General features: G+C 41.4%; 1 protein-coding gene across 10 annotated transcripts in view; it reads left to right on the forward strand.

The window, feature by feature from the left end:
• inpp4b (inositol polyphosphate-4-phosphatase type II B) overlaps positions 1 to 27,416 on the forward strand; it is a 130,434-nt gene extending 103,018 nt beyond the window's left edge. For 8 of the 10 annotated variants that reach the window (XM_088418853.1, XM_088418854.1, XM_088418857.1 and 5 more), the window contains 11 exons: positions 9,092 to 9,275; positions 13,410 to 13,646; positions 14,176 to 14,317; positions 15,956 to 16,140; positions 17,384 to 17,507; positions 18,459 to 18,585; positions 18,737 to 18,877; positions 19,493 to 19,590; positions 19,677 to 19,789; positions 20,640 to 20,794; positions 27,112 to 27,416. In XM_088418853.1, the coding sequence (XP_088274979.1) occupies positions 9,092 to 9,275; positions 13,410 to 13,646; positions 14,176 to 14,317; positions 15,956 to 16,140; positions 17,384 to 17,507; positions 18,459 to 18,585; positions 18,737 to 18,877; positions 19,493 to 19,590; positions 19,677 to 19,789; positions 20,640 to 20,794; positions 27,112 to 27,331 (1,726 nt within the window). In that variant the 3' untranslated portion in view covers positions 27,332 to 27,416. Of the gene's footprint in view, positions 1 to 9,091; positions 9,276 to 13,409; positions 13,647 to 14,175; positions 14,318 to 15,955; positions 16,141 to 17,383; positions 17,508 to 18,458; positions 18,586 to 18,736; positions 18,878 to 19,492; positions 19,591 to 19,676; positions 19,790 to 20,639; positions 20,795 to 24,090; positions 24,284 to 27,106 lie in introns of those variants that run through there. The other 2 variants (XM_088418855.1, XM_088418856.1) reach the window with 2 other exon arrangements.

Below are 27,416 nucleotides of genomic sequence, written 5' to 3' on the forward strand. Positions count from 1 at the left end.
ATTTTCGAGCACATTCAACATTACATGGGCGAGGCATTCACTGAGCACTCACAATGTGGGAAATCTGAAACACTCCTAACTTAACACGCACAAAAAAACAACTATTTTGATCACATTCAACATTACACGAGCAAAGCATTCACCGACTATTCACAATGTGGGAAATCTGAAACACTCCTAACTTAACACGCAAAAAAAAAAAAAAAAATTCGAGCACATTCAACTTTATACTGGTGAGGCATTCACCGACCACTCACAATGTGGGAAATCTGAAACACTCCTAACTTAACACGCAAAAAAAAACTATTTCCAGCACATTCAATGTTACACTGGTGAGGCATTCACAGACCACTCACAATGTGGGAAATCTGAAACACTCCTAACTTAACACGCAAAAAAAAAACTAATTCGAGCACATTCAACTTTATACTGGCGAGGCATTCACCGACCACTCACAATGTGGGAAATCTGAAAAACTCCTAACTTAACACGCAAAAAAAAAACTATTTCCAGCACATTCAATGTAACACTGGCGAGGCATTCACAGACCACTCACAACGTGGGAAATCGGAAACTCCTACCTTAACACGCAAAAAAAACAACTATTTCAAGCACATTCAACGTTACACGAAAGAGGCATTCACAGACCACTCACAATGTGGGAAATCTGAAACACTCCTCTAACTTAACACACAAAAAAAAATATTTCCAGCACATTCAACGTTACACGGGCGAAGCATTCACTGACCACTCACAATGTGGGAAATCTGAAACACTCCTAACTTAACACGCAAAAAAAACCAACTAATTCGAGCATATTCAACGTTACACTGGCGAGGCATTCACAGACCACTCACAATGTGGGAAATCTGAAACACTCCTAACTTAACACGCAACAAATATATCATTTAGGAATATGAACACAAGAAAATATGAAAAAGTTTACAAAAGATCAGATTTGTTCTGTTTTGTCGTGGTTATTACATTGTTGCCAAAGTGTTGGTGTATATGATACACGGTAATAGAGATCCACCGATTATCGGCGTCGATATTTGGAGCGTTGGTTTTTTGCAGATCCGACCGGCCAATATGAATTAATCGATGTAAATGCGTTTCCTTCAAGACTTATTCAACGGGATATTTTCCGTTTCAAATAATGCTCAGAACAATTTCTATATTGTTACTATATTACCAATATGAACGGTATTTATTTTGAAAAACATCTCTCAGACCAAAAAGTAATCCGTCTTAGTTGTGCCCTGCTGTGGCCACCAACGTCACTTCGCCCCAAGCCGAAAGATGAGCGCTCCCGGCCCGTTTGGACGCAGAAGCCGGCCACGTGTCCCCGTCCTCCCCCGTGCGCTCACTTGAGTGATGCCAGAAAAAATCAAGGCTGATTTTTATTTATTTTTCTTCCCCCCTCTGCACGAGCTCCCCCGTAGATTGCAAAGCCATTACAATTCATGCCAGATCCAATTAGCGGCGAGCTTTGCAGCGGCACTAAAAGTGAACGGGAAGATTTTTTTTTTTTTTCCCAGCAGTCCAAAAATGAAGTCTTTTTCACGCTAAAGCGCACACGTTATGGTCATTCTTATCTGCTAGCGTAGCATTATGCTGATAAGATGAACATATTGTAAAGAATCCACTGAAGTGAAAAAGGAGAGATTGGACGCGAGACGCAATCCACCGAGGGAGACAAAAGCTTTTTTGTTTCATATTTGACTTAGCTAATGATTAGCCCTAGCTTAAAAAACTTTCCAATTTTCCGCCTGGCTAGCCGCCGAGAGCCCGGCGCTTCACCTTATCCACGTTTTGCCTCGGCCCATTTGACGATCCTCTTTACAAGTACGACTTAATGTCGTTACCCCTCGCTCGCGCTCTCATGGACTTTTGTCCTACTCGGCTTTTTTGTACACTTGCTAAAAAAATTGGTCGCTTAACCCATGCGCGTTCATTTTAAAAAAGACTACTCTCGCGTTTTTTTGGACCAATGTGGTACCTGCTTTTGAGAGCGGGATAACTAACATTTTTAATGAACTATTTGTTTCTTTAAACCGCTCGATATTCAGTGGCATGAGTTCTATCCAGGCATATGTAGTATTTTATTTTTTTTATGAAATACAAGGCAAAATAAACAACTTGAAAAAGTGAGTCAAGCTCACCGCTTTTCCCCCACTCATCCAGAGTACCGCATTTTCCGCACTAAAAGCCTTCATTTTTTGAAAAAGCTGATGGTGCGCCTTATAATCAGGTGCGCCTTATATATGGATCAATATTGGGATTGGTAGATGGGGAACGAAGTGATAAAGTAAGCTTTACCTCTTTCTTTTGTGTGTTTACAGTTGAACAAGGTTGCTCATGTTGACATTAAGTTAAGGCATATGCAGTATTTATTTATTTTTTTAGTACAAAGCAAAATACACAACTTGAAAAAGTGAGTCAAGCTCACCGCTTTTCCCCCACTCATCCAGAGTACCGTATTTTCCGCACGATAAGGCGCACCCAAAAGCCTTAATTTTTTGAAAAAGATGATGGTGTGCCTTATAATCAGGTGCGCCTTTTATATGGATCAATATTGGGATTGGTAGATGGGGAATGAAGTGATAAAGTAATGTTTACCTGTTTGTTTTGTGTGTTTACATTTGAACAAGGTTGCTCATATTGACATTAAGTTAATATGCTATTGAGAGTTTAGTTATTATTTGAGTAATTATTGTTATTACTTTGAGTACTGCCATATTGTGATTGAAAAAGTTTTAAAATATATCATCAATTGAGGGTGCGCCTTATAATCCGGTGCGCCTTATATACAGAAAAAGTTTTAAAATGTCATTGAATGAGGGTGCGCCTTATAATCCGGTGCGCCTTATATACGGAAAAAGTTTTAAAATGTCATTGATTGGGGGTGCGCCTTATAATCCGGTGCGCCTTATAGTGCGGACAATGCAGTAACCACAAGTGCGTTCGTACTGGTTTGAAGCAAGTTTGCGTTTTCGTGTAGGAGCTGACGCGAGGACAAAAAATAACCGCTGTCTTTGGCGCCACCTACTGTCTTAAAGTGTTACATACAAGTCATTTGAGAAATTTCTGTCTGTTGGCCTATCTTAACCACCGCTAAAGAGCTAGGTTCAAAAATCGCAGGAAATGGAATATAACACAGGTTTAACATCCATCGAAAAAAACGCGGGTTATAATGAGTGTGGGTATGTCCCACCTGGTACCCGTGAACGTATGCGTCGTAATTATTTAGTACGCCAAGCTGCAACATTTTAGAATTTGCGTGAAATTTCAACCCCCTAGTGTTTTTTTTCCTTAGCTTTCTCCTTTGATTTCACAAAGAAATCATCGAAAATGGTCCCACCAAAGGATTTTTTTTTTTTTAGGTATACTTATACAATCCTTATAAATCGCCATATATCCTTATGAATAATTTTATTTACGGTCGGCGCGGCACGTGGAGGGGGGTCTTCTTGACAAAAAAATAATTGAGACGCACACTACGTCGTATCTTCATGTACACGTCGACCATGTGTTCACCGTGATACGAATCCATCACAGTTGGAGACGGACAGCGCAGAGGTGTTAGCGGGAGGCCAATAAAAGAGCAATTTGTCTTTGTTCCCGCACCCCGGAAAGGAGGCGGGGATGCTTTGTGTGTTAGCGAATAGCGCGCGTAGCTTTCAGCGTCTATTAAAGCGCTTACGTCGGCCCGACTTGGCAACGACCGGCGCGTCTGATGTAGTTTGTCTGGCAGGATGGGCCCCGAAAGAGTTTTAATCAATATTTGCGTTTAGTATTCTTCGGGAAGGCGCAGACGCGAGCGCGCCGGGCATTTATCTTCCTTTAATACATGCAGTCCCGCTTTAATTGCTCTTATAAAAGTCCGCCTTTAATGGAAGCCTATACACTGCGCCTTTACCCGGACGAGCTAATCTTACATTAATAGCCTTTTTTGATTTATTTTGCAGGATTTATGTCGCTTTTTCGGTTTCTGGAAAGGTATGAATGTTCTGTCAGCAATTTGTGAACTAACAACAATCTTGTATTGTAAAAAGGGGGTACACGGGAGATTTTAACAGGGTTTTCGCAGGTATGGGCGAATCGAATTGAGATTATTTTTTTTAACGCTGTCTTGGTTTTCAAATTAAAAGATAATCAATCGGATTGTGGAGCGTCTTATTGTTAAATTGGTATAATGACTTCTTTGCGCTATTTGGAAGTGAATTTGTTTTTCGAATTCTTTTGTAATTGCCGGTAATTACCTCTTCAAACGTTCCGTATCTTCAGCACAATACCGTGCACCGTATTATTAGGCGCGGTCACAATTTTGGGCTCTATTTCTGTTCTTTACTCGTACATAGGGCACGCTGTATTAAAAGGGAAACGCTCAAGCATACGGTCAGCAGAAAAGGGAATTACGTATTTTACTATGAATGTATAATCGCCGCCAGCATACGTACTGTCCACAATACGTAATGTTCCTTGATTGGTTTATCTCTACCAGTTTACATACTGCACCTATTACGTAATCTTCTTTGATTGATTTAACACAACTAACAGAAATACCGCACACATTATGTAATGTTTCCCGAACGAGTAATCGCTGCCGACGTACGTAATTTATCGTGTTCTCCAATTGCTAGCGGCTGCTAGCATACGCACTGCACGTATTACGTACTGTTCCTCGATTGGTTTTTGCTGCTAGCGTATGTACTGCACGCATGTCACGTTTTCTTACTGCAAGCAATTGTGTCATGTTTTCTCATTGGTTTAGCGCTGCTAGCAAACATACCGTTCGATAATTGGTTTATCGTTGCCAGCGTGCATACTGCGCATAATATGTTTCCCGAACGAGTAATCGCTGCCGACGTACGTAATTTATCGTATTCTCCGATTGCTAGCGGCTGCTAGCATACGCACTGCACGTATTACGTACTGTTCCTCGATTGGTTTTTGCTGCTAGCGTATGTACTGCACGCATGTCATGTTTTCTTACTGCAAGCAATTGTGTCATGTTTTCTCATTGGTTTAGCGCTGCTAGCAAACATACCGTTCGATAATTGGTTTATCGTTGCCAGCGTGCATACTGCGCATAATATGTTTCCCGAACGAGTAATCGCTGCCGACGTACGTAATTTATCGTGTTCTCCGATTGCTAGCGGCTGCTAGCGTACGCACTGCACGTATTACGTACTGTTCCTCGATTGTTTTTTGCTGCTAGTGTATGTACTGCACACATGTCATGTTTTCTGACTGCAAGCAATTGTGTTATGTTTTCTCATTGGTTTAGCGCTGCTAGCATACGTACCGTTCTATAATTGGTTTATCGTTGCCAGCGTGCATACTGCGCATAATATGTAATGTCATTGATTGGTTGCTAACGTGCGTGCTGTGCGTGTTCCTTCCCTCAGTGCCTATGTCCTCAGGAGCACTGTTGATTTTTCAGAAAATGAAAGAGTTTTATCTGCGCCTTATGGTACAGAAAATACGGTAGTTCCAAATTTGAGTAAATCTGCCAAAACAGTTTTCGACCTTGTTTTTTTTCCGATCCGAAAATGGTTATGGCTGAAAAAAAATTCAGAGAAAATATTTATAAAAGGTTGAGAACCACTGTTATAGTAGGTGTAGACTTTGGGTTTTGAGTAGGGTGGAAAAAAGGACTTCTGGGACCAGCCGTCACATCATCGTCTCCCGGGCGTTTTAGTGTCTGACTTAATGTGACCTGGCAGAATGTTGTCCCAACAAAACAGCTTCCTGCTTCTGCTGGAGAACACAGGACATTTGGCGCGGGTCCATTTTATACCCGGTGACGGTTCCAATTTGGCTGTTAGACCAAAGAACTGTCAGGGTACACATTCTTCCGACCCCCCAGAGTGAAGGTTGGAATCTGATACTGCCCTTCATTATGAAAAGATATTTATGAATATATTTTTCCTTCAACCACTCAAATTGTTCGGTGGCATCAGTTCTATCCATACATATGTAGGATAAATTTATTAACTAGCACAAAAATTAAAAAACGACACTTTAAGACATAGCCATTAACTGCTCTCTACCGCCACCTACTGTCTTGAGGTGAAACACGTCAACAAAGATTTTTCTGTTTGCTGACATAGTTTGACCGCCGCTCAACGGAATGTTGCAAAAATCGCAGGAAAATCAATGTCATAAATCTTATTAAAATGCGTCTCAAAAATTGTAATTATAATGGTTTTATATGGGGTCAAAATTTGGACAATGCTGATTTTTTTGTCTACAAAATCTGGCACGTCCAGCTGCAATCGCATAGAAATGTCAGAATCGTTGCATTTTGACATTTGACATGTTTCAATCATCTGCTGGAAATTTCAGCTCCCTCGTGGTTTTTTTCCCATTGATTGAAGGAATTTCCATAATTGGTAACATAAGGCCACAAGGGTTCATTATATTGTCCACTCAATTCACGATATAACCCAACTAATTCTGCACTTTGATAGAATTTTGATGCAATTTCTGTTTTCAGATCAACATTCCTTTTTATGCCATCGTGGTACAAAATAACCCTTTGCAAAACATATTTTTTTCTTGTGTAAAAATAACCATACCTCCAAAAACGCATTCTTTCAGGAATTAAATATTCCATAGATCCCAAATGATTCCACCACCTCATCTCATGCATTCTTTTTATTTATTTATCTTATTTTTTAGCCCCTTGTAATTTAGAGCAAGGTGTCTTCGCGGAAAACAAGTGGAAAGAACAACTTTGAAGTCGTGCCGCTCGAAACCCCCTAAACAAAAAGAAAAATAACAAGTTCTTCAGGGAAAAAAAAAAAAAAAAAAAAAAAAAGCCGAGCGTCGGTAATCCGGGGGTGCTTGTAGGATTGTCTTCACCTGCGTGCGAGTGTTAATTTGCCTTCTGAATTCCAGGTGTGATAAGCACGTCGTGTTCTACCTCGGCGTTCAATCAGACATGGCGAGATTTTCAAAGTGTCGCAAGTCATTAGCCTAACTCTGCACTTTAGATTTCCTACCAGACTGACAAGTATGCTTGGGAGGAACTGTCAGTCCCTCAACTGTGACCTTTACATATACATGCCTTTAGAACCCCAGGTAAAAACATCAAAAGTGTACATACATCTTCAAAATTGGTCCCAAAATAGTATAGTAAGTGCTACGTAGGTATAATATACATGTATACAGTCAGAAAACATCATAAATAATAAATAAAGATTGATTTACCTTTGAGTGGCGCTTGTTATGCCCATATTCCCTAGTAAGGGTAGCCTAGGCTAGGCTAGCTTCAGCTAACCCTTTCAAGTTTGAATTAAGCAGTAAAATGCACTATAAATACGCTTTTGTAACCACTCGCGATAGAACAAAGCTTTACCATTCCGCCATTTTGAAACTAGTGAGGCCGACCAATAGCAGACCACCATCTCCGTCACGTGACGGCAGCAGAAAAAAGTGCAACTACCTAAAAACGACTGCAGATGGAGACAAAACGACACAAATACAGCCAACCCCCTAGGGTCATGACAGTTGTTTTGATCGCAAGGCGGGGAAAATACTGTAAAGAGGGGACGAAAAAACTCAGTATTCCACGTCGCAACATGAAAAACACGTAAGCCAGGGACGCTGTAACACGGGGGTCCACTATATACCAATAGCAGACCACCATCTCCGTCACGTGACAGCAGCAGAAAAAAGTGCAACTACCTAACAACGACTGCAGATGAAGACAAAACGACACAAATACAGCCAACCCCCTAGGGTCATGACAGTTGTTTTTGTCGCAAAGTGGGGAAAATATCGTAAAGAGGGGACGAAAAAACTCAGTATTCCACGTCGCAACATGAAAAACACGTAAGCCAGGGACGCTGTAACACGGGGGTCCACTATATATATATGTACTGTACATGTATATAATAATGTTAAAAGAATAATAGAAATAAATAAAGAAATAATAACATATGTTTTTTCTGACTGAAATTGTTTGTATATACAAAATGGATACATATATGAGAATAATCAAAGTAAATCCTGTAGGAATGCATGATTCGACAGCTCCCTTCAGTTTTTTGGGGGGCTGAGCTGTCAAAATCAAGCCACGGTTCCAATGTCATTCCATGTGTGCGGCTTGATGAATATTTAATCCTTGCCCTACTTCCAAGGGAGCCGTTTAGTCTCAGACAAAAAACACCTTTTGTCACTTCCGAGATGCGGGGCAAATTACTCCAGTCAAACACTCTCCCGGGGCCAACGTTCCATAGACTTGCAATGAGTCGAGCCATTTTTTTACATCCCCCGCTGACTTCCCGCCATTAGCGAGGCAGTCATTTGCGAAGCACAAATGTAGCCCGGGAGATTTCAAAATTGAGAAATTGCTTTCGATCGCAACGTGACGCCGATTTGAATTTGATTCATCGTTCGGTCCCGGTTGTGTATTCAAACGGCAAACTTTGCTCACTAGTCAAATGCAAACGCGACCGTTTGAGTAACTGCCGCAGCACAGGTAGACAGACAATTTGATAATACTCAAGATGCGAAATTCCTCTACAACCAAACCTGTGAGCAATTTATATCTTGTCTCTAGTAACAACAGAAAATTGTAATATTTTATCACAACCCGTGATGTCTAGCGTAATTGTTACAGTTCATGATTAACTTTTTCATTTATTGATACGCCGGCTTGCCCACAAACGAGAGATTCGATTTTTGCATCGTTTCATCCACGATGATTTACATCGAAGAACAAATATAAAATTCACATTCGCTTCGGCTGACATTGTACATATTCACGTAAAAACACATATAACGTAGCACTTCGCCCTGTCGCGTCCGACGTTTGCATTGTTAGCACGTTGTTAGCACTTGACAATGACATCACACAGGAAGCACTTCGCATGACGCCAATTTAAACCCAAAGTAAACTTTTACACGTGCAAAATAATCCAAAAACAAATATTATTGCTCCCGCGGACTTTGAAATGATTCCTGGATCACAGGGAATTTAAAATAAAAACAAAATCGCACAACAGGCACCATCTCAAGGTAAACAAATTGTTCATGGGAATTATCGGGGACAAATCTTCATTCTTTTGCGTATGTGCAGCTTCAGCACGGCCTACCAGTGTATCTACTACTCGCCCGAGCACACGGCCAAAGCTCAGGAAGTTCTGAGCAGCGTCAGCCTCCTGCAGCCGCTCATCGGCAGCTTAGCCGACCAACTGCTCCACGCCGCTCACCAGCATTCTTCTCCCGGCCTCAGGGAGGCGCTCAAGAACCTCTCCGACAAGGTGAGCCAAGCCGGAACCGTCGATCGCGACGCTCGCCGTTTACTCAAGTGAGAAAAACTGAAATTTAACTCGATTTTTTTTTTTTTTTGACAAGATTTTTTTTTCCATAGATCTAGATGGTGATTTTGATATTTTTGTTATTGTTCTGTAGCACTAGAAAAAAAATATTTCTTCTCATTAAACTGCTTTGGGAAAAAAAATACACACATATATATATATATATATATATATATATATATATATATATATATATATATATATATATATATATATATATACAGTTTATATTTTTAATTAAAATATTTTATAATATACTGTATATAGATTTATAATTTATTTATTAAAATATTTTTTTCATATATTTTCAATATATTTCAAATATTTCATATTTTTTCATATATATTTTTTTCAATATATATATATATATATATATATATATATATATATATATATATATATATATATATATATATATATATGTTTTCAAACACATTTATTGAAAAAATTGCTAAAAATTAATTTTTTTCTGGTGTAAGATTTCTCTCTAATATTGTCACTTTTAATATATAATTTTTTAATGTTATTGTTTTACTTTAATATTACACGTGTAGCACTAAAAATAAAGTCCAACTTTTGACTTAAAAATTTACGATGATTTTTTTTTTGTTATCACTTCTCCCCTTTGGAAAAATGGTTTTTAATTTAAAATTATTTCTCAATAGAAAATACAGTTTTATTCACTTGTTTTTTTTTTTTTTTAAATTGGACCTTAAACAAAGGGAATTTCAGTTGTTGTTGTTGGGGTTTTTTTTCTGAAAAAAATCAGTTTTGTCTAACGCAATTTGTCTCTCAAGATACAGCTTGATATTAATGCTTCAAAAAATGATTTATTAACAATTCTAATATTAGAGGAAAACCCTCAAAGTCGTCCATGTTTTTAAATATGCTCAACATGAATGTTGTAAAAACGGCGAGTGACTTGTCATGTCCGCACATGAGCTTGATTGTGTTGGTTTTGTTTGCGTGAGACTGCGAATTGTTGACGGGAGCGAGCGGAGCGCGGCGGCCGCCGCTGACATTTTTTTTTTTTTTTTTTTTATCAGCGTAATTAATGAATGACATCTGCTGCTGTCAGACTGCAATCTGTTGCGCCAGAGATTGTTTTTAGCCGGCGTGGAAGGCAGCCCAATCAGCCGCGCGTTAATTGCCGCGCTCGCTTCCCTCTCGTCCCTGATTAGACGCGCGCGTGCACCTGCCCGGGAAATGGCCGCCGTGGTCAGCGGACGCACGCCGCGGGGGGAGACCATGCGGTGGGGGTGGGGGAGGGGGGGCGAAGCTCTGATTGCAATCTCGACAAAAGTTATATGCGTGCCTGACTGAGAGTGAGTGAGTCTAAGAAACGGTGAGTGAGTGAGTGAGTCAGTGAGCATGAATAAGGGAAGAGTGAGTGAGTGAGTGAGTGAGTGAGTGAGTGAGTGAGTGAGTGAGTGAGTGAGTGAGTGAGTGAAAGACAGCATCAGTGAATAAGTGAGTGAGTGAGAGTTAAAGATAGCATCAGTGAATAAGTGAGTGAGTCTAAGAAACAGCGAGTGAGAGTGAGTCACTGAGCATGAATAAGGGAAGAGTGAGTGAGTGAGTGAGTGAGTGAGTGAGTGAGTGAGTGAGTGAGTGAGTGACATATTGCATCAGTGAGTGAGTGAATGAAATTTAGCGTCAGTGAGTGAGTGCGTGAGCATGAATAAGTGAAGAGACAAGAAGTGAGTGAGTGAGTGAGTGAATGAGAGAGAACGTGAGTGAGTGAGTGAGTGAGTGAGCGAGCATGAATAAGTGGAGACAAGAAGTGAGTGAATGAAAGAATGTGAGTGAGTGAGTGAGTGAGTGAGTGACATATTGCATCAGTGAGTGAGTGAGTGAGCATGAATAAGTGAAGAGACAAGACGTGAGTGAGTGAATGAAATAATGTGAGTGAGTGAGTGTGAGCGAGCATGAATAAGTGAAAAGACAAGAAGTGAGTGAGTGAGTGAGTGACATATTGCATCAGTGAGTGAGAGTGAATGAAAGTTAGCGTCAGTGAGTGAGTGAGTGAGCATGAATAAGTGAAGCGACAAGAAGTGAGTGAGTGAATGAAAGAATGTGAGTGAGTGAGTGAGTGAGCGAGCATGAATAAGTGAAGAGACAAGAAGTGAGTGAGTGACATTGCATCAGTGAGTGAGTGAGCGAGCATGAATAAGTGAAGAGACAAGAAGTGAGTGAGTGAGCATGAATAAGTGAAGAGACAAGAAGTGAGTGAGTGAGTGAGTGAGAGAGAACGTGAGTGAGTGAGTGAGTGAGTGAGTGAGCGAGCATGAATAAGTGGAGACAAGAAGTGAGTGAGAGAGAACGTGAGTGAGTGAGTGAGTGAGCGAGCATGAATAAGTGGAGACAAGAAGTGAGTGAGTGAGTGAGTGAGTGGGAGTCAATGAGAGAACGTGAGTGACTGAGTGAGTGAGCGAGCATGAATAAGTGAAGAGACAACATGCGAGTGAATGTGTGAGTGAGTGAGCGTGTGCAAGTTAATGAGAAAGAGTGTGAGTGAAGTGAATCATTCATGCATTTGACTGCGTTCATTTTATTCGAACCGCCATCTTGCAAAGGAACCCGTTTCAAGCCTTTTCACGCGTACCGATGTTCTATTTTTACGTCACTTTTCCTTCACTTTTCTTTCCATTCCTCAGCTCAGGTAGAGGCCCGTTTTTCCTCCTCCATAATCACGCACGTGCAGTAGCGCCGCGTCTCCGGGCGGGGCGGCGTCTCGCATTAAAGAGGAACAAATGCTCGGAGGAAAGGCAAAGTTGCCATTTAAGCGCTTCCTCGCCTCACAAAGAGCCGTTCGGCTTTGAGATCCATTTTGAGGACGCGTCCCGAGGCGCCGCCAAATGCCACCTTTTTTCTTTTGTTTTTTTTAAACGCCGCGGGAGAGCAGCGGTTACGTTATCGCTCCCGTGCACCGGCAAAACAACAGCGACTTTCAGCATTTACGGCAGCCGCTTGAAGAGATCACCAAAGTCCCATTTGTCGCTTTTCCGAAAGTATAAAAAGCCGCCAACAGGTGTTTTACATTTTACTTCATTTCCACCTCCAAAAAAAATACCGTATTTTTCACACCTTACGGCAGCGGTCCCCAATCCCCGGTCGGCGGATCAACCGGTACCGGGCCGTGTGGGCTGCACCCAAAAAAATGAATGAATCATGGCGTCCGCTTTGCGGTCGCCGGGAGCGATCCCACACGGTTAGCTGAGCTTTCAATACAAAACAGAGCTGTTGAACCGTAGTTAGTGTGCTAAGCTAACGATAGCGCAGCACAATATTTAGCACGGTCTTGGCCACTGCGAGATTGCGACATTGAAAACAGTAGAGCAGCCAGCTATACTACCTCAGACTTCTCATCTCTACCCGACGAAGTGCTCGCCAGGAGTTTTTTATGGTATTTAGGTCACAGTAGTCCTTTTCAGACGAATCATGAAGGTGTTTTTACCGGCGAACTTCCATAAGCGATAGTTTGTTCGCTGTCATCTGTAATAGTTTTTTCTATCCTCCCGAGACTCAGTCTAATCATTTGTGTCCACTGTAGTGGACATTTGCTTTTGGTCTTTATCTTTTGTCTCCTTTGAACTTCCCTACTACCTCAGACTTCTCATCTGCCCCCAACTTGTTGTTGATGGAGTTGTTGATGGTATTTAGGTCACGGTAGTCCTTTTCAGACGAATCATAGAGGTGTTTTTACCGGCGAACTTCTATAAGCGATTGTCCGTTTGCTATCATCTGTAATTGTTTTTTCTATCCTCCTGAGACTCTGTCTAATCATTTGTGTCCACTTTTGTCTCCTAAGTATTTGACAGGACGAAAATTCTCAAAGGCACTAGGGAGCTGAAATTTCACCCAGACGGTGACAACATGTCAAAGCTAAAAATGCTACGACCGCTTAGCTATCACACCAGGAGGGTTACGAAAATACGTCCGGAACGACGTGGAAAAAAATGACCAGAAAAGGGTCCGAATATTGCACGCGGGTTTATGGCCTCCCTCTATCGCACGTCGCCTTTTGGGAGCGCTAACTTTGCCCGTTTGTCTCCTCTTGTCTCCTCCTGGCTGCAGACGGAGCAATTTGTCCACACGCTCAAGGATGAGTTGGTCAAGTGCGCCCTGTTGGCACTGCACGCCGCCCAGCCCGGTTACGTGTCCAAAACCCAGAAGGGCGGCGAGGCGGGGCCGAGTCCCGTCCGGGCCACGCCCCCCGCCGTCGACGAGGCCGCGGCGAGCGACGACGCGGACGGCTCCGGGCCCGGCCAAGATTCCATCCCGCACCACAAAGAGTACGATGAAGAGGAATGGGCAAGTGTCACCTATCGTTTGGTTTCACTGCGTTTTCATGGTCTACACCACAGGTGTGGAACTCCAGTCCTGGAGGGCCGGTATCCTACGTGTTTTGAAACCTTTTCCCTCAAAAACACCTGATTCAAATGACTGGGATCATTTTAAAGCTCTTGCTAATGAGCTAATCATTTGAATCAGGTGTGTTGGGGAAAGAAAACTGGAAAACATGCAGGATGCCGGCCCTCGAGGACTGGAGTTCCACACCTATGGTCTACACTATATAATGCCTTAGAAATTCTTTTGATAACAATGAAGTTGTCATAAGAAGAACAACAATTTACTGGTGCGCATCTGCTTTCATTCTATTCCATTTTCTTCTCAAGGACGGTATTTTTTTTTTCTATGAAAGCGCCTCGCAGCAATTCTCTCGAAACCTCGGCCGCGCTGTCCGTTTTCCCTCGTCCTTGTCGTTCGCCCCTTCTCCATGATGTCACGGTGGCTTCCGCGGTGTCATGAGTGCGCAATGTTGATTGCTGGATTGTTTCAGGACAGAGTTTGGGCCAGCGTGGCCAAGCGTCTCAACTGTGTCGTCGCCATGGTGGACCAGCTTGCCGACCAGGACGAACGCAACAAGCAGGAGCGCGGTGGCGAGCAGCAACTTGCTGATGTCATCACCTCGCACAACCCTGGTGAGATAAATACCTGCTAATCGGGGCTATTTTTTATTTATATATATATATATATATATATATATATATATATATATATATATATATATATATATATATATATATAATATTTTATTATATTTTTTATTTAGATTTTATTATATTTTTTTATTTATATTTATTTTTATTTATTTATTTAATTATTCGTATATATATTTTTTATTTATGTTTGTATTTATTTATTTATTTTTCCTTTTTAATCATTAGTTTTTTGTGAATGCGGCCACATCCAGTTTTGTAAGCGGGTTCGTTTTGGTTTGAGGTTGAGGTGACATCATCGATACAACACTGCCCCCTGTTGACGACTAAGAGATTACAATAAATTTTGAGCAGACCTCAAACTTGCAATCGAAATTAAACTCAAACAAGATAAATCGTGCATAGAATGGAAAGCGTTAATGGGCCACTGCAAGTTATCATTTGAACAGATAGTCATAAAACTCGTTTCAAATATAAATGATTTCAAATGCGGGTAGTTTGTTGCTAGGCGGATTTTGCAAGGCTTCTTTTTTGTAGAGGAAGAAATATGCAGGAAATAGCAATGCAAATTTTTCAATCTGACTATTTTGTAATATCTTCAAGTTTTGTTTTGCTTTATATGAAAAAAAATATTAGTATAAGTAGGGATGGACCAATTATTGGCTGGGCTGGTTATCATTGCCAATATTTGTCATTTTGTGGAATATCAGACTACTTCAAAACTCTTGAGGTTCATTTAAAATTTAAATTAACTTTAATAGAGATTCTGCTGACTATGGAAGCTTCTTGTTCCAATTTTATTCGAACATTGAAAAGGACAGCATGTAAGATCACCGTTTTTCACCACGGACTGCACGAGGCGCTGCAGATGCCGCATTTACTATTGTCCGTAGCTAAAACAAACATGGCCGCCCCCGGAGAAGTGCCACCTTCCATGTATTATCATTTCATAACTAGACCTACGTGTATATTGAAAACATACTGTAGGTGGTTAAGAACACATTTATTTGTGACTTTTTGCAATTTAAAATCATTTAATGTATTCCTTTTTAATGAAAAACACTCTAAATCTTACACACTGTCCCTTTAAGGCATACACGGGATCCTCCTGAACGTCCTGTTGAAATTTCACAACAAAAATGTATGTTTTCTCAAATTTCTTGAAAAAAAAAGGAAACATTTTGCCAAGAAAAATGGTTTAATAAATGTATGCGTAATATTTTGACTGAAAATGAAGATTGGATCAAAATATCAGATGTTGGCCCCCCTTGACTGTGAATAATTGGTATTGGAAAAAAAATGAAAACAAGTTGTCATTTTTACAGGATGCGCACGGAACACCTTTGCCCTCGTCAATCCGGAATGCCCGTGCCGATTTCTTGTATCTTGTTTTACAACATCCTTTTTATAGACACTGTGTCCTTTCCAGCAAGACAATTTCATGGTGCGTTTAATGACCCGCCTATAACTGTGAATCATCTATTATGCAGTCCGATGCGGTATCAAAAAGTGCCCTTGAGACGTCAAACGTCCTAGAAAACGCCACAAGAAATCCGTGCCGGCGGGTCAACGTCCAAGAGTTGGCGAGTTTGTGAAAGTTCTTCCTTGTGTGTTGCAAAGCTGGCGCAGCAGGTGACTGGCGGGAGCAGCTGTGCCCCCTGGTGGCCAGATTGAAGGAGTGCGTGACGCAGGTGGTGGACAAGGCCAAGAGGGCCGTCACCTTCGTGCTCCTGCAGGAAGCCGCCTGCAGCATCCCGCAAGGATTTCTGCTGCAGCAGAGGAGGGACGTCGTCTTCAGTCAGGCTGTAAGACAAATATAATCGAACCGCAGTGCACAAAAAATGAGGAAAATATCAAATTGCGTCCGAAATTGACTAAAATAGAAATTAACTCAATCAATCCCAAAGACGTCATTTTACGTTTTTTGTGTTTTTTTTTTTTGGGGGGGGGGGTCATTTTTTTCATTCATTCATTGACTGAGATGAAATGCGAGTAAAGCTAAATGCATGTAATTTTAATTGGATGTAAGTAGTATGTAAAAAGTTGTCAAAATTTAAATGTTATTTTGGATAGTGCTGAACGGAATCAAATGTAGAAATGTAGAAAGTGGACAGGAATAAAATAAAGCAGGGCTCAGTCAGTAAAACAGCCGATTTGATATTTTGCATGGATGAAAATGTTTAATAAAAAAAAAAACTGTCAAAACTGATGTAATATAAATCGATTAAACTGAATTCAATAACAACTAAGAATAAGTCCAAATAAAATGAAATACAGTTTGCAATGTCTCTTTCTGGGCCAATGAGGCCTTTGCTCCTGCAGGGGGCGTTATGTGCACACTGTACAGTAGTCTTGTTTTCATTGTCCAATATTTGATGGCTTTATTGCTTTATATATATATATTTTTTTTTTTTTTTTCCGTAGCCATCGCCAATTAATAATTAATAATAAATATATTTTTTTATTTGCGTTAGCCATAGCCAATTAATTATTAATATATATATATATATATATATATATATATATATATATATATATATATATATATATATATAAAATTTTTTTTTTTGCATTAGCCAATTAATTTCCTTGCATGCCTAATTAAGCCATAATCGTTGAGGCTCTCAGAGGACATTGAACTCATCACCGCGAGAGCTGTAAAAGTTGGTGCCGGCGTGTGCGCGTCATCAGGTTGAGTAACATCTCACAGGCTGTGCGCTACTTACGATATTAGGTCTTCTTATGATATTTGAAATGATTATTTTCATTTATTTGTTTTGGTCATTATTTTTTTTTGAGTGAGTGAGAGTGATAGCAAAATGGAGGCGTGTGCGATGATGTGGTTACTTGTATTGGCGAATGAGTCATTGAGCGTGCATCTCCAGGCGTGCTAGCAAGCGCGCGTGCGCTTTGCGTGCAGTTCAAAGAGCAACGTAAAAACCAGCTCGCGGGCTCATCTGCATGTGCGTAGACGCAAACGTAACGCGAGGGCGTTTCCCGTTGTCAGCTCATCACGTGCGCGCGTTTGCTGGCGCTTGCCTTTCCCAGCTGGCCGTGTTGGCGTGTGGTTTCGTCATGCGGCTCTACGCCGGAATGCAGGACAAAAACTTCCTGAGACAGCTCCACCTGGTCGGCCTGGTGGCCCAGTTCGAAAGCCTGCTCAGCACCTACAGTGAGTTTGGAAGTGCAACTAACCCTTATGGCATTATTCGACAAATTATGGAAATTCCTTTGATTTTTTTTGATGATATTATAAAAGAATCAATGGGAAATTAACACCAGGGAGCTGAAATTTTGTCCAAATTTTGGATCATATAAAACCATTACAGTTACAAATTTCGAGATGCATTTTAATAGGATTTATGACATTGATTTTCTTGCGATTTTTGCAACATCAAAATTTTAATTTTAATATTTAATCAAAATTAAATAATTATAAATAAATATTTGTCCACAACACTTTCTCGCTCTATCAGGTGCAGAAAGATTAACCTTTGTGGCATTGTTGAAAAATTATAGAAATTCCTCTGATTTTTTTTTAATGATATCCTAGAAGAATCAATGGGGAAAAAAATAACACTTGGGAGCTGAAATTTCCAGCAGATGATTAAAACGTGAAATTCCAAAATGCAACGATTTTGACATTTTTATGTGATTGCAGCTGGACGTGCAAGATTTTATCCCTCGAAAAAATTATTGTCCAAATTTTGGATCATATAAAACCATTACAATGAAAATGTTTGAGATGCATTTTAATAGGATTTATAACATTGATTTTCTTGCGATTTTTGCAACATTCCATTGAGCGGCGGTCAAACTACGTCAGCGAAAAGAAAATTCTTTGTTGACTTGTGTTTCACCTCAAGACAGTAGGTGGCAGACTGTACCATTTTTCAGTGTTTTGTGGGTGTGAATAAATGTACCCCACATATGTATGGATAGAACTGATGCCACTAAACAATTTGGTTGGTTGAAGGAAAAAAAATATTCAAAAATAACTTTAATTACTACGCTTTTAAAAGCTTTTACAAAATTTGGGGAAAAAGTGCCATGTGTATAGTTTGCACAAGTGTGTGCACAAGGGTTAAACAAATCACAGTGTAGGACTTTTTTTTTTTAATAGGCGAAGAGATCGGCATGCTGGAGGACATGGAGGTGGGCGTGGCCGACCTCCAGAGCGTGGTGTTCAAGGTGACCCGGGCCAGGACGGACCACCTGAGCGACCTTCAGCCCGTGGTGCGAGGCAGACGGTGAGACCTCGGCGATAGGTGGACATTTCTTCCAAAGTCGGGTGTGACTCAAATGACTCATTTCTGCCACCTATTGGTATTGAAGCCAAAGTGAATCCATGACGTCAGCTGCGGTTTCCAATGTTGACCTCGGCTCGCGGTTTGTCCCCAGGGACCACTTCACCGTGGAGGTGCCGCTCCCGGGCCCCGCCTTTCAGAACATGCCGGAGGAAATCAAGGAGGGCCGACCTCTGCGCGTGTTCCCGGTGCTTTTTAACGTGGGCATTAACGAGCAGCAAACCATCGCGGAGAGGTGAGAGGATGAAATTCCCTCGTAAATCGGAATGCAAAATGCGGTTGCATGTTTAACAAGTGAAAAAAAATGAGAAAAAATATGTGGATTCTCGTAGCCCACTCAAAGTGAGACTTTTATCTTAAAAATGTTCACGCAGCCATAATTCTTATTTTGAAGGAAGTTTTTAAAAGATGAGTCTGAGGAAACTCTTCCACCACCACTCAAAAAAAAAAAAAACACATCCCAGAATCCCCATGTGATTTCATCAGATAATGACGGCATTTGCATGTGTGATGTTCCCCCAGAAACATAAAGTTGGTGTGCAAGTTCTACTCTGTTCAATTTACATAACAAAGTTAGCCATTCACAGGTGATATCGAATCATTACTCAGATCAGTACGCAGTCTATTGGTTTGTGTCCATTGTTGTGTCCGTTTCGTCTCAGCAAGACAGCAAAATTAATTGAATCCCACCCCAAACACGAGACAGATTTGAAAAGGTAGTCCTCTACTGACCCACTAGGATTTAGTCGTGTCGCTTCAATGAGTTGAAAGACATAGACCAAAAACTAATGTCCACGCCATTGGACACGAATGAAGAAGCAGGATATACAATGAATCCAACTTTCTGCAGGTTTGGAGACGTTTCCCTCCAAGAACGGATCAACCAAAAGAACTTTGAAACGCTGGAGTGTTACTACAAAACGCTAAGCGAAAAGGTGCCACGCGAATGTAAGTTCGTCCCGTCGTTATCGCCGAGGTGCGGTCAGATAGACCACGTGCAAAAAGTCCCCCCCCCCCCCCGCTGTGTATCACAGGTCTACCATGTTTCCAAAGCCAGACAGACATCAAGGAACTACTTGAAACCCTGGGCCAGAATGTAGTCGCTAAGCGAAGGAAGAATGTGGAGATTCTGTGGAGCGCGGCGGCGGTGAGCACCGCATAAATTTTCCACTCCGACATATAAACAAAATGGCTGTTGCATTTCATAAGCTGCGCATCTGGAATGTGGTGATAAAAAAAGCCCGCTCAATGCTCGCAGAAAATTCCATTTCAACTATAACGCCAATGCGTTCTTATCACAATAAAACGAACGCACTATGTTGAAAAGAGTTGAGTAGTTCTATTTAGACAAAGGTAGTGCTTTGCCGTTCTAATATGGTATACTGTTGCCGAGGAATAATAATGTTGAAGCCAGTCAAGGAGCTTTACTGAAACAGAAGTGGGGCTTTGCCGCTCTTGGGGTTGAGGAACTATGTTGAAACGGTTTGAAGAGCTTCATTTGAATAAAAGTAGTGCTTAGCTGCTCTTGGTGTTCAGGAACTATGTTGAAACGGTTTGAGGAGCTTCGTTTAAATAAAAGTAGTGCTTAGCTGCTTTTAGTTTCAAGGAACTACCTTGAAGTCAGTCCAGGAGCTTTCTCTAAACAGAAGTAGGGCTTTGCCGCTCTTGGTGTTAAGGAACTATGTTAAAATGTTTTGAGGAGCTTCATTTAGATAAAAGTAGTGCTTAGCTGCTTTTAGTTTCATGAAACTACCTTGAAGTCAGTCCAGGAGCTTTTTCTAAACAGAAGTAGGGCTGTGCCGCTCTTGGTGTTAAGGAACTATGTTGAAACGGTTTGAGGAACTTCATTTAAATAAAAGTAGTGCTTCGCTGCTCTTGGTGTTAGGAACAATGTTGAAACGGTTTGAGGAGCTTCATTTAAATCAAAGTAGTGCTTAGCTGCTTTTAGTTTCAAGGTTTCGTTCCCAAAGCCAACCGTCCTCTTTCCCGACGGCCAGATTTGCCGACGTCTGAACGGCATCCGCTTCACCAGCTGCAAAAGTGCCAAAGACCGAACGTCCATGTCCGTCACGCTGGAGCAGTGCGCCCTGCTGCGGGACGAACACCGGCTCAGCAAGGACTTCTTCATTCGAGCGCTGGACTGCATGCGGAGGTGAGACCTTCCTTGCTGGATTTTGTGCTTCCATGAACAAAATGAGATCACATCAATGGGTCATTTCATCTACATGGCCTGGCAAATTCCGTCAATAATGACCAGTATAAATCTTAAAATAAAGGATCCGAAGGATCCGCTATATCGCGACTTTGCAAAATGTTCCAATTCATTAGCCTTTAATTTGAAAAGCAGTTGTCTGTCAAGTCTGTGAACCCGCTGTACTAGACGGAAAGGTGACACTGCTCATTCGATGCCTATAAGACATCAGTGATCCATTTTTGATGGGCCGACAGTGAAACGAGTCCAATGGGAGTCAATACAAGCCTGCCAGAAAACGTTCCAATTAATTTGCTCTTAATTTGAGAAGCAGCCGCCTCGTTGAAGTCACTTCACGGCCGCTCATCTTAGAACCCGCTGTACGAGACGGAAAGGCGACATAAAGATGCATTTTTGACGGGCTGACAATGAAACGGGTCAAAGGGGGAGTCAATACACACCTGCCAGAAAACGTTGCAATTAATTTGCTCTCAATTTGAGAAGCGGCTGTCTCTGTGAAGTCACTTCACGTCCGCGCATCTTAGAACCCGCTGTACTAGACGGAAGGATGACACCGCTCACTCGAATTTACATTTTTGATGGGCCTACAGTGAAATGAGTCAAACGGGAGTCAATACACGGCTGCCGGAAAACGTTCCAATTCGTTTGCTCTTAAGTTGAGAAGCAGCCGCCTCGTTGAAGTCACTTCACGTGCGCTCATCTTAGAACCGTCGTACGCCACGGAAGGTCGACGCTTAACTCATCCGCTGCCGTCGATGTCAAACATCCATTTTAATGTGTGGCTGCCATTTTGTCCTGTGCTGCCATCTGCTGTTGGCTGAAGTTGACATCAAAGTGTCTTCCCTCGCAATGCAAATATCACGGGAGCTAACCCAAGAGGTGAGCGAAGGAAACTTTGACATCGATTCTAGTCAAAAGCAGGTGGCCACCTCGGATTGATTTTTATTTATTTATTTATTTTTGCATTATTCATATTCCACAACCACAATCTTCATCACAAAACTTCATCATTTTAAAATGTTTCAACTTGAACTGACTTTTAAAATGAGTGACATTTGTGTCCGTAAACCCGAACCTGCTTGGCGCATTCCACCGTCGCAGCACACACGTGCACAAACACACACACACACACACTTGTCTTACTATCTTCGTGGGGCCATCCCATTGTCATCTGACATTAACCATCACAATTGATTGCCTATCACCTTCCCTTACCTCACCCAAAAATCTAATTCAGACCTAAAACCAAGTATTGATCCTCAAAACTAATCCGGACCAAATCGGGGCCGTCCCCACAAGGACGAGAGGTCCCCGCAAAGGTAAAAACCCCAAATATGAGCTCAGGTACGTGACTGTTTCCACGGATACACATCCCAAACACCACCCAACAACAAGGAAACAATTTCACCATTCCGACCCATCGGGGTCAACGTCCAAACGGAGGGCCTAGATGGTTCAAAACAAACAACGAAAAAATGCACTGGAGTTGCCGAATGCTCCGCGTGCCGGAATGCGCTCCGACCCAGCGCCGCTCGCATGCTTTTCCGGTAAGATGTTGAAAACAAAAATATAATACATATACAGATAAAAAGTAGGTCAGCGATTGAAGACCTGCTCGACCAGTCGGCATGCAGCCGCGCGTGGCATCAACAATTTGCCTCGGTGGGTGGCCAACGCCGATTCTGCAGCACCTGCGCCCTCAGATGGAACTAAAGGTCGGGGAGGCGGGTGCGCTGGGTGTGGTAGGGTAAAAAAATCCATCTGAGTCCCTCCAGGGCTTGAGATCGTACTGCGGGACTGCCTCCGACTGCCGAGTGATGTGGGGAAACCAGTTTTTCTCACAAACCACCCGGGACTACCTTTAAAACTCCACATCGGTGCTTCTCGAATGGGGGTACTAGTACCCCTGGAGGTACTTGAAGGAACTACTCCAGATTTGAAGCCAAACAAACATGCAAAAATCCTTCGAAATGAATTATTGAATTACTTCATCGTTTCGGGACGATATCGGGTCATAAAACACATATATGTAGGTTATTCCATTTTGTTATTGTAAAAAAAAAAAAAAAAACAGATTCTCCCCCATACTAGAATGGTTCGATCCAGTGTGCCACCTCTCGTCACCTGTCGAGTTAATGATTAAAAATGATTCAAAAATATTCAATGTAAATGATCCTATTTTGGGATTACAGAAAAATACAGAAAAATGTTCACAAAAATACATAACCTTACATAAACATAAAGTGTCAGATCGCTTCTCAAAACTAAATAATTATAAATAAATATTTGTCCACAACGCTTTCTTGTGCTATCGGGTGCAGAAAGATTAACCTTTGTGGCATTGTTACAAATTATAGAAATTCCTTAGATTTTTTTTTTTTTTATATCATAGAAGAATCAATGGGGAAAAATGGGAGCTGAAATTTCCAACGTGAAATTCCAAAATGCAACGATTCTGACATTTTTATGTGATTGCAGCTGGACGTGTGGGATTTTGTGTGCAAACGTAATCATTGTCCAAATTTTGGACCCTATAAAACCATTCTAATTCCAACTTTTTAGATGCATTTTTTTTTAGGATTTATGACATTGATTTTCCCGCCATTTTTGCAACATTCCGTTGAGCGGCGGTCAAACTATGTCAGCAACCAGAAAATTCTATGTTGTGTTTCACCACAAGAGAGTAGGTGGCGGTAGAGAGCAGTTAATGTCTTAAAGCGTCATCATGGCGTCACAACTATTCTTGTCCCGAGGCCCTTTTTATATTTCATATCTGAAAAAAAAACCATACATTTGGTAGGTAATGGTAGGAACGAATGCGGGTCGAAAGCAGGGGTCACGACCCCGATCCTCAAGCGCGATAATGATCCCGTTTGAAATGATCAGGATCATTACCAGACTCCTCAGCCAATCACATGACGAGGGTGCGTTAGAGATCGGAAGCATCCAAAACACGCAAGCCCTCAAAAACAGGAGTTAGCGGTAGAAAGCTTATTTGATAAGCGCGGCAAGTCGGTCGGTAGGTTAGGTGCATCTGGCATGCCGCCTTACCCCCATATATGGCCGCATTCCATTTCCCGTCATTTCCGCCACTCCTCACGTCCCATCCTTCGGCTTCCTCCCCTCCGTGTTGTCTTCATCTATCTGGAAGGCTAAAAATCTCTCACTAACCGATCTTGTTTGGCTCTGTCTCTCCCTGCCCGCCGCCGGGGCCGTACTTTCCCCCCTTCGCTCAGTCGGCTGTCCCACGGAGAGTTGGGGCGCTGGGAGGACCCCGAAGCGGGCGCGGCGGCCGAGAGCAAACCCACGTCGCGCCACTTTTACCCCATCGCCCTGCTGCTCGTCAGCTCCCACCTGCTGGTCGTCTGGCTCATTTTAAGTCTGGTTTTTCTGCTGGCAAAATATCAATAAAGCTGCTGACAACTACCACGCCTTTGCTAGCTCTCTTTGGCGTACCTGCTCGCCATTCTCGCGCTCACTACTAAAATTTGCTTTTCAGCATATTACGTGAGATGATGAGTGTTTCGCCAGTGTTTTTCTTTCGGTTGTGTGAATTTCAAAGGTGTGTGGGTTTTCTGTGTGTGTAAAGATGCTTCAGTGGCGTGTGAGCAAATGTTTTTGTCTTTCTGTAGTATGGACAAAATATTTTTGGGGGTGTGAGAGAAGCATGTTTAAGTTTCATTTGAGTGTGTGAATGCCTGTTGTGAACACGAGAGTCTTGCAGTTGTTAGTGAGAGAGTTTCAGAAATGAGTGTGTATGTGTGTGCGCGCATTTCACTGGTGTTTGTGATAAAGAAAATTTGTCGTACCGAATAAGGGGGTTTCAGTAGAATGTGAGAGCAAAAAAATGTGTGAGATTCCAGGATGCATCTCAGTTCTTTAAGCAAAACAATAATCGGATTTTGTGTTTCTATAGTGTGTGTGTGCGCCTAAAACATTTTTTGTACTGTGTTGTCTTCAGTTTTGCCTGTGACTTTTCAAAAGTGTGTGAGAGAGCATTTCCACGATGTGTATGAGGGTGCTCCAGTAGTGTGTGGAAGAGTATGTGTGTTTGATTTGCGAATGCGGAAAGTTTCAATTTTCCCATGAGAGTTTGTCATAGTTTGTTGGGAGCAAGCTTTCAGTTTCGTGTGAGATCGTTTTTGTTTCGTGTGTGAGAGCAGGGTGTGTGTGTTTTGAGAGCATTTCAGTAGTGTGAGAGTGTTTCAGTGATTTATAAGAGTGTTTCTGATACCGTATGTTTTGAGAGCATTTCAGTAGTGTGTGAGAGTGTTTTAGGGTTTGCACATGTATGTGCGCAAAATATTTTTCATTTGAGTGTGTCAGTGCCTGTTGTGAACATGAGAGTGTTGCAGTTGTGTGTGAGAGTGTTTCAGAAATGAGTATGAATGTGTATGTGCATTTCACGACTGTTTGTGATCAAGAAAATTTTGTAGTGGCGCATAAGGGTGTTTCAGTAGATTGTGAGAGCAAACAAAATGTGAGATTCCAGTAGTATGCATCTCAGTTGTGTAAGCAAAACAATTACCAGATTTTGTGTTTCTGTAGTGTGTGTGCCTAAAAAAAGTCCTTTTGTACTGTGTAGTCTTCAGTTTTGCCTGTGAGAATCTTTCAAAGTTGTGTGTGAGAGTATTTCCGTAGTGCCAGTCGTGTGTGGAAGAGTCTCTCAGTAGTGTGTGTGTGTTTAATTTGTTGACACAGAAAGTTTCAAGTGCCTCTGAGAGTTTTCATATTTTGTTGGGAGCAATCTTTCAGTTTTGTGGGAGATTGTTTCAGTTTTGTGTGTGAGAGAAAGGTATTTGTATTTTGAGAGCATTTCAGTAGTGTGTGAGAGTGTTTTAGCATTTGTTTATGTGTGTGTGTGTGTGTGTGTGTGTGTCTTTTTTTGACCGTTTTTGTCATCACCTGGGTGAAATTTCAGCTCCCTAGTCTTTTACTGCTTTTTACTGATTTCAATTTGATGAGAAATATGAAGTGGACAAAATATCACACAATTTTTCAAGTAAAATACATTCATTAAAATGTTATGAGACGACTGAAGTGAAGTCCACAATAAAACTAGGGCAAGCCTGGAGCAGCGTCGTCAGTGATGACGAAGGTGCTGCGTTAGCATTTGATGATATGGCAACAAAGTCCATTCGCGATGCGGAGGAGCGCCCGGTGGAATTGCATCATCAACGTCTCACATGTCCTCAGCATGGTTTCCAAACCGCAAGCGTGATTAAAACCCTTGTGGCATTATGTTACAAATGATGGAAATTCCTTTGATTTTTTTGGTGATAGCATAAAATAATCAATGGGAAAAACACTAGGGAGCTGAAATTTCCAGCAGAGGATTCAAACATGTCAAATTTCAAAATGCATCGGTTCTGGCATTTCTATGTGATTGCAGATGGACTTGCGAGATTTTGTGTACAAAAATAAACATTGTCCAAATTTTGGATCATATAAAACCATTATAATTACAAATTTTTAGATTAATTTTAGTGGGATTTATTACATTGATTTTCATGCAAATTTTGCAGCATTTCGTTGAGCAAAAGAAAATTCTTAGTTGACTTGTGTTTCACCTCAAGGCAGTAGGTGGCAGTAGACATCACATTATCACGTCACCAACTACAAAGACATACCCTACAATTTTTCAATTTTTTTGTGGGTGTTAATAAATTTAACTTACATTTGTATGGATACAACTGATGCCACTGAACAATTTGAGTGGTTGAAGGGGAAAAAAATCATAAATAACTTTATTTATTCCACCTTTAAACACATTTACACAATTAGGAAAAAAATGCTATGTGTATAGTTTGCAAAGTGTGTGCACAAGAGTTAAGGTTGGAATGATCTGGATCTGTCAAAAAATGTCGGAAACACAATATTTTATTCTATCAGCAAAAATATAGAATTTTTGGGAACGTGAACAATTGAACAAACAGAAAGTTTTGCTATTCAAATCAGAATGACGTAAAAGTCTCCGATTGAACAAACCATTGGGAATGATGGGTGAGTTATTCATCTAAAACTGTGAAATTTTGCAAAAACCGTGAATTTTTGGAACGATAAAAATAAAAGCCCGCATGTCATGAATGTTTGGAACACGTTGAAGTTGGTACGGTGAGAATCGGTGGAAAAACGTCAAAGTAGTAGCGCGTCAAAAACGTCCATTACATCACGTATGAGGTACGGGAAGCACATTTTGACTTGGAAACGAAAACTATTGTAACCATTGCTGTTGTCGCATTTGGCCGTCAGAGAAGGCTGCCGCATGGACAACGTGGAGAAGAACATCGGCTGCAGGAAGTATGCCTTCAACATGTTGCAGCTGATGGCCTTCCCAAAATCGTATCGGCCGCCCGAGGGCTCGTACGGAAAAGTGGACACTTGACTAGTTGCTATCTGGTGTTGGTACAGTCCGGTCCAGACCTCCAACGAGCAGGTTATTATTTTTTTTTTTTACTAATACTGTACAACAAATAATTTATATTTTTCTACACTGAAACAATGGTTCGACCCTTGTGCAAAAAGTCATTTGTTGCATTTACCAAATAAAACAATCTTTCTA

Source organism: Hippichthys cyanospilos, chromosome 7, assembly GCF_059441005.1.
Source record: "Hippichthys cyanospilos isolate Australia breed blue-spotted pipefish chromosome 7, RoL_Hcya_1.0, whole genome shotgun sequence".
In the NCBI taxonomy this organism is placed as follows: Eukaryota; Metazoa; Chordata; class Actinopteri; order Syngnathiformes; family Syngnathidae; genus Hippichthys; species Hippichthys cyanospilos.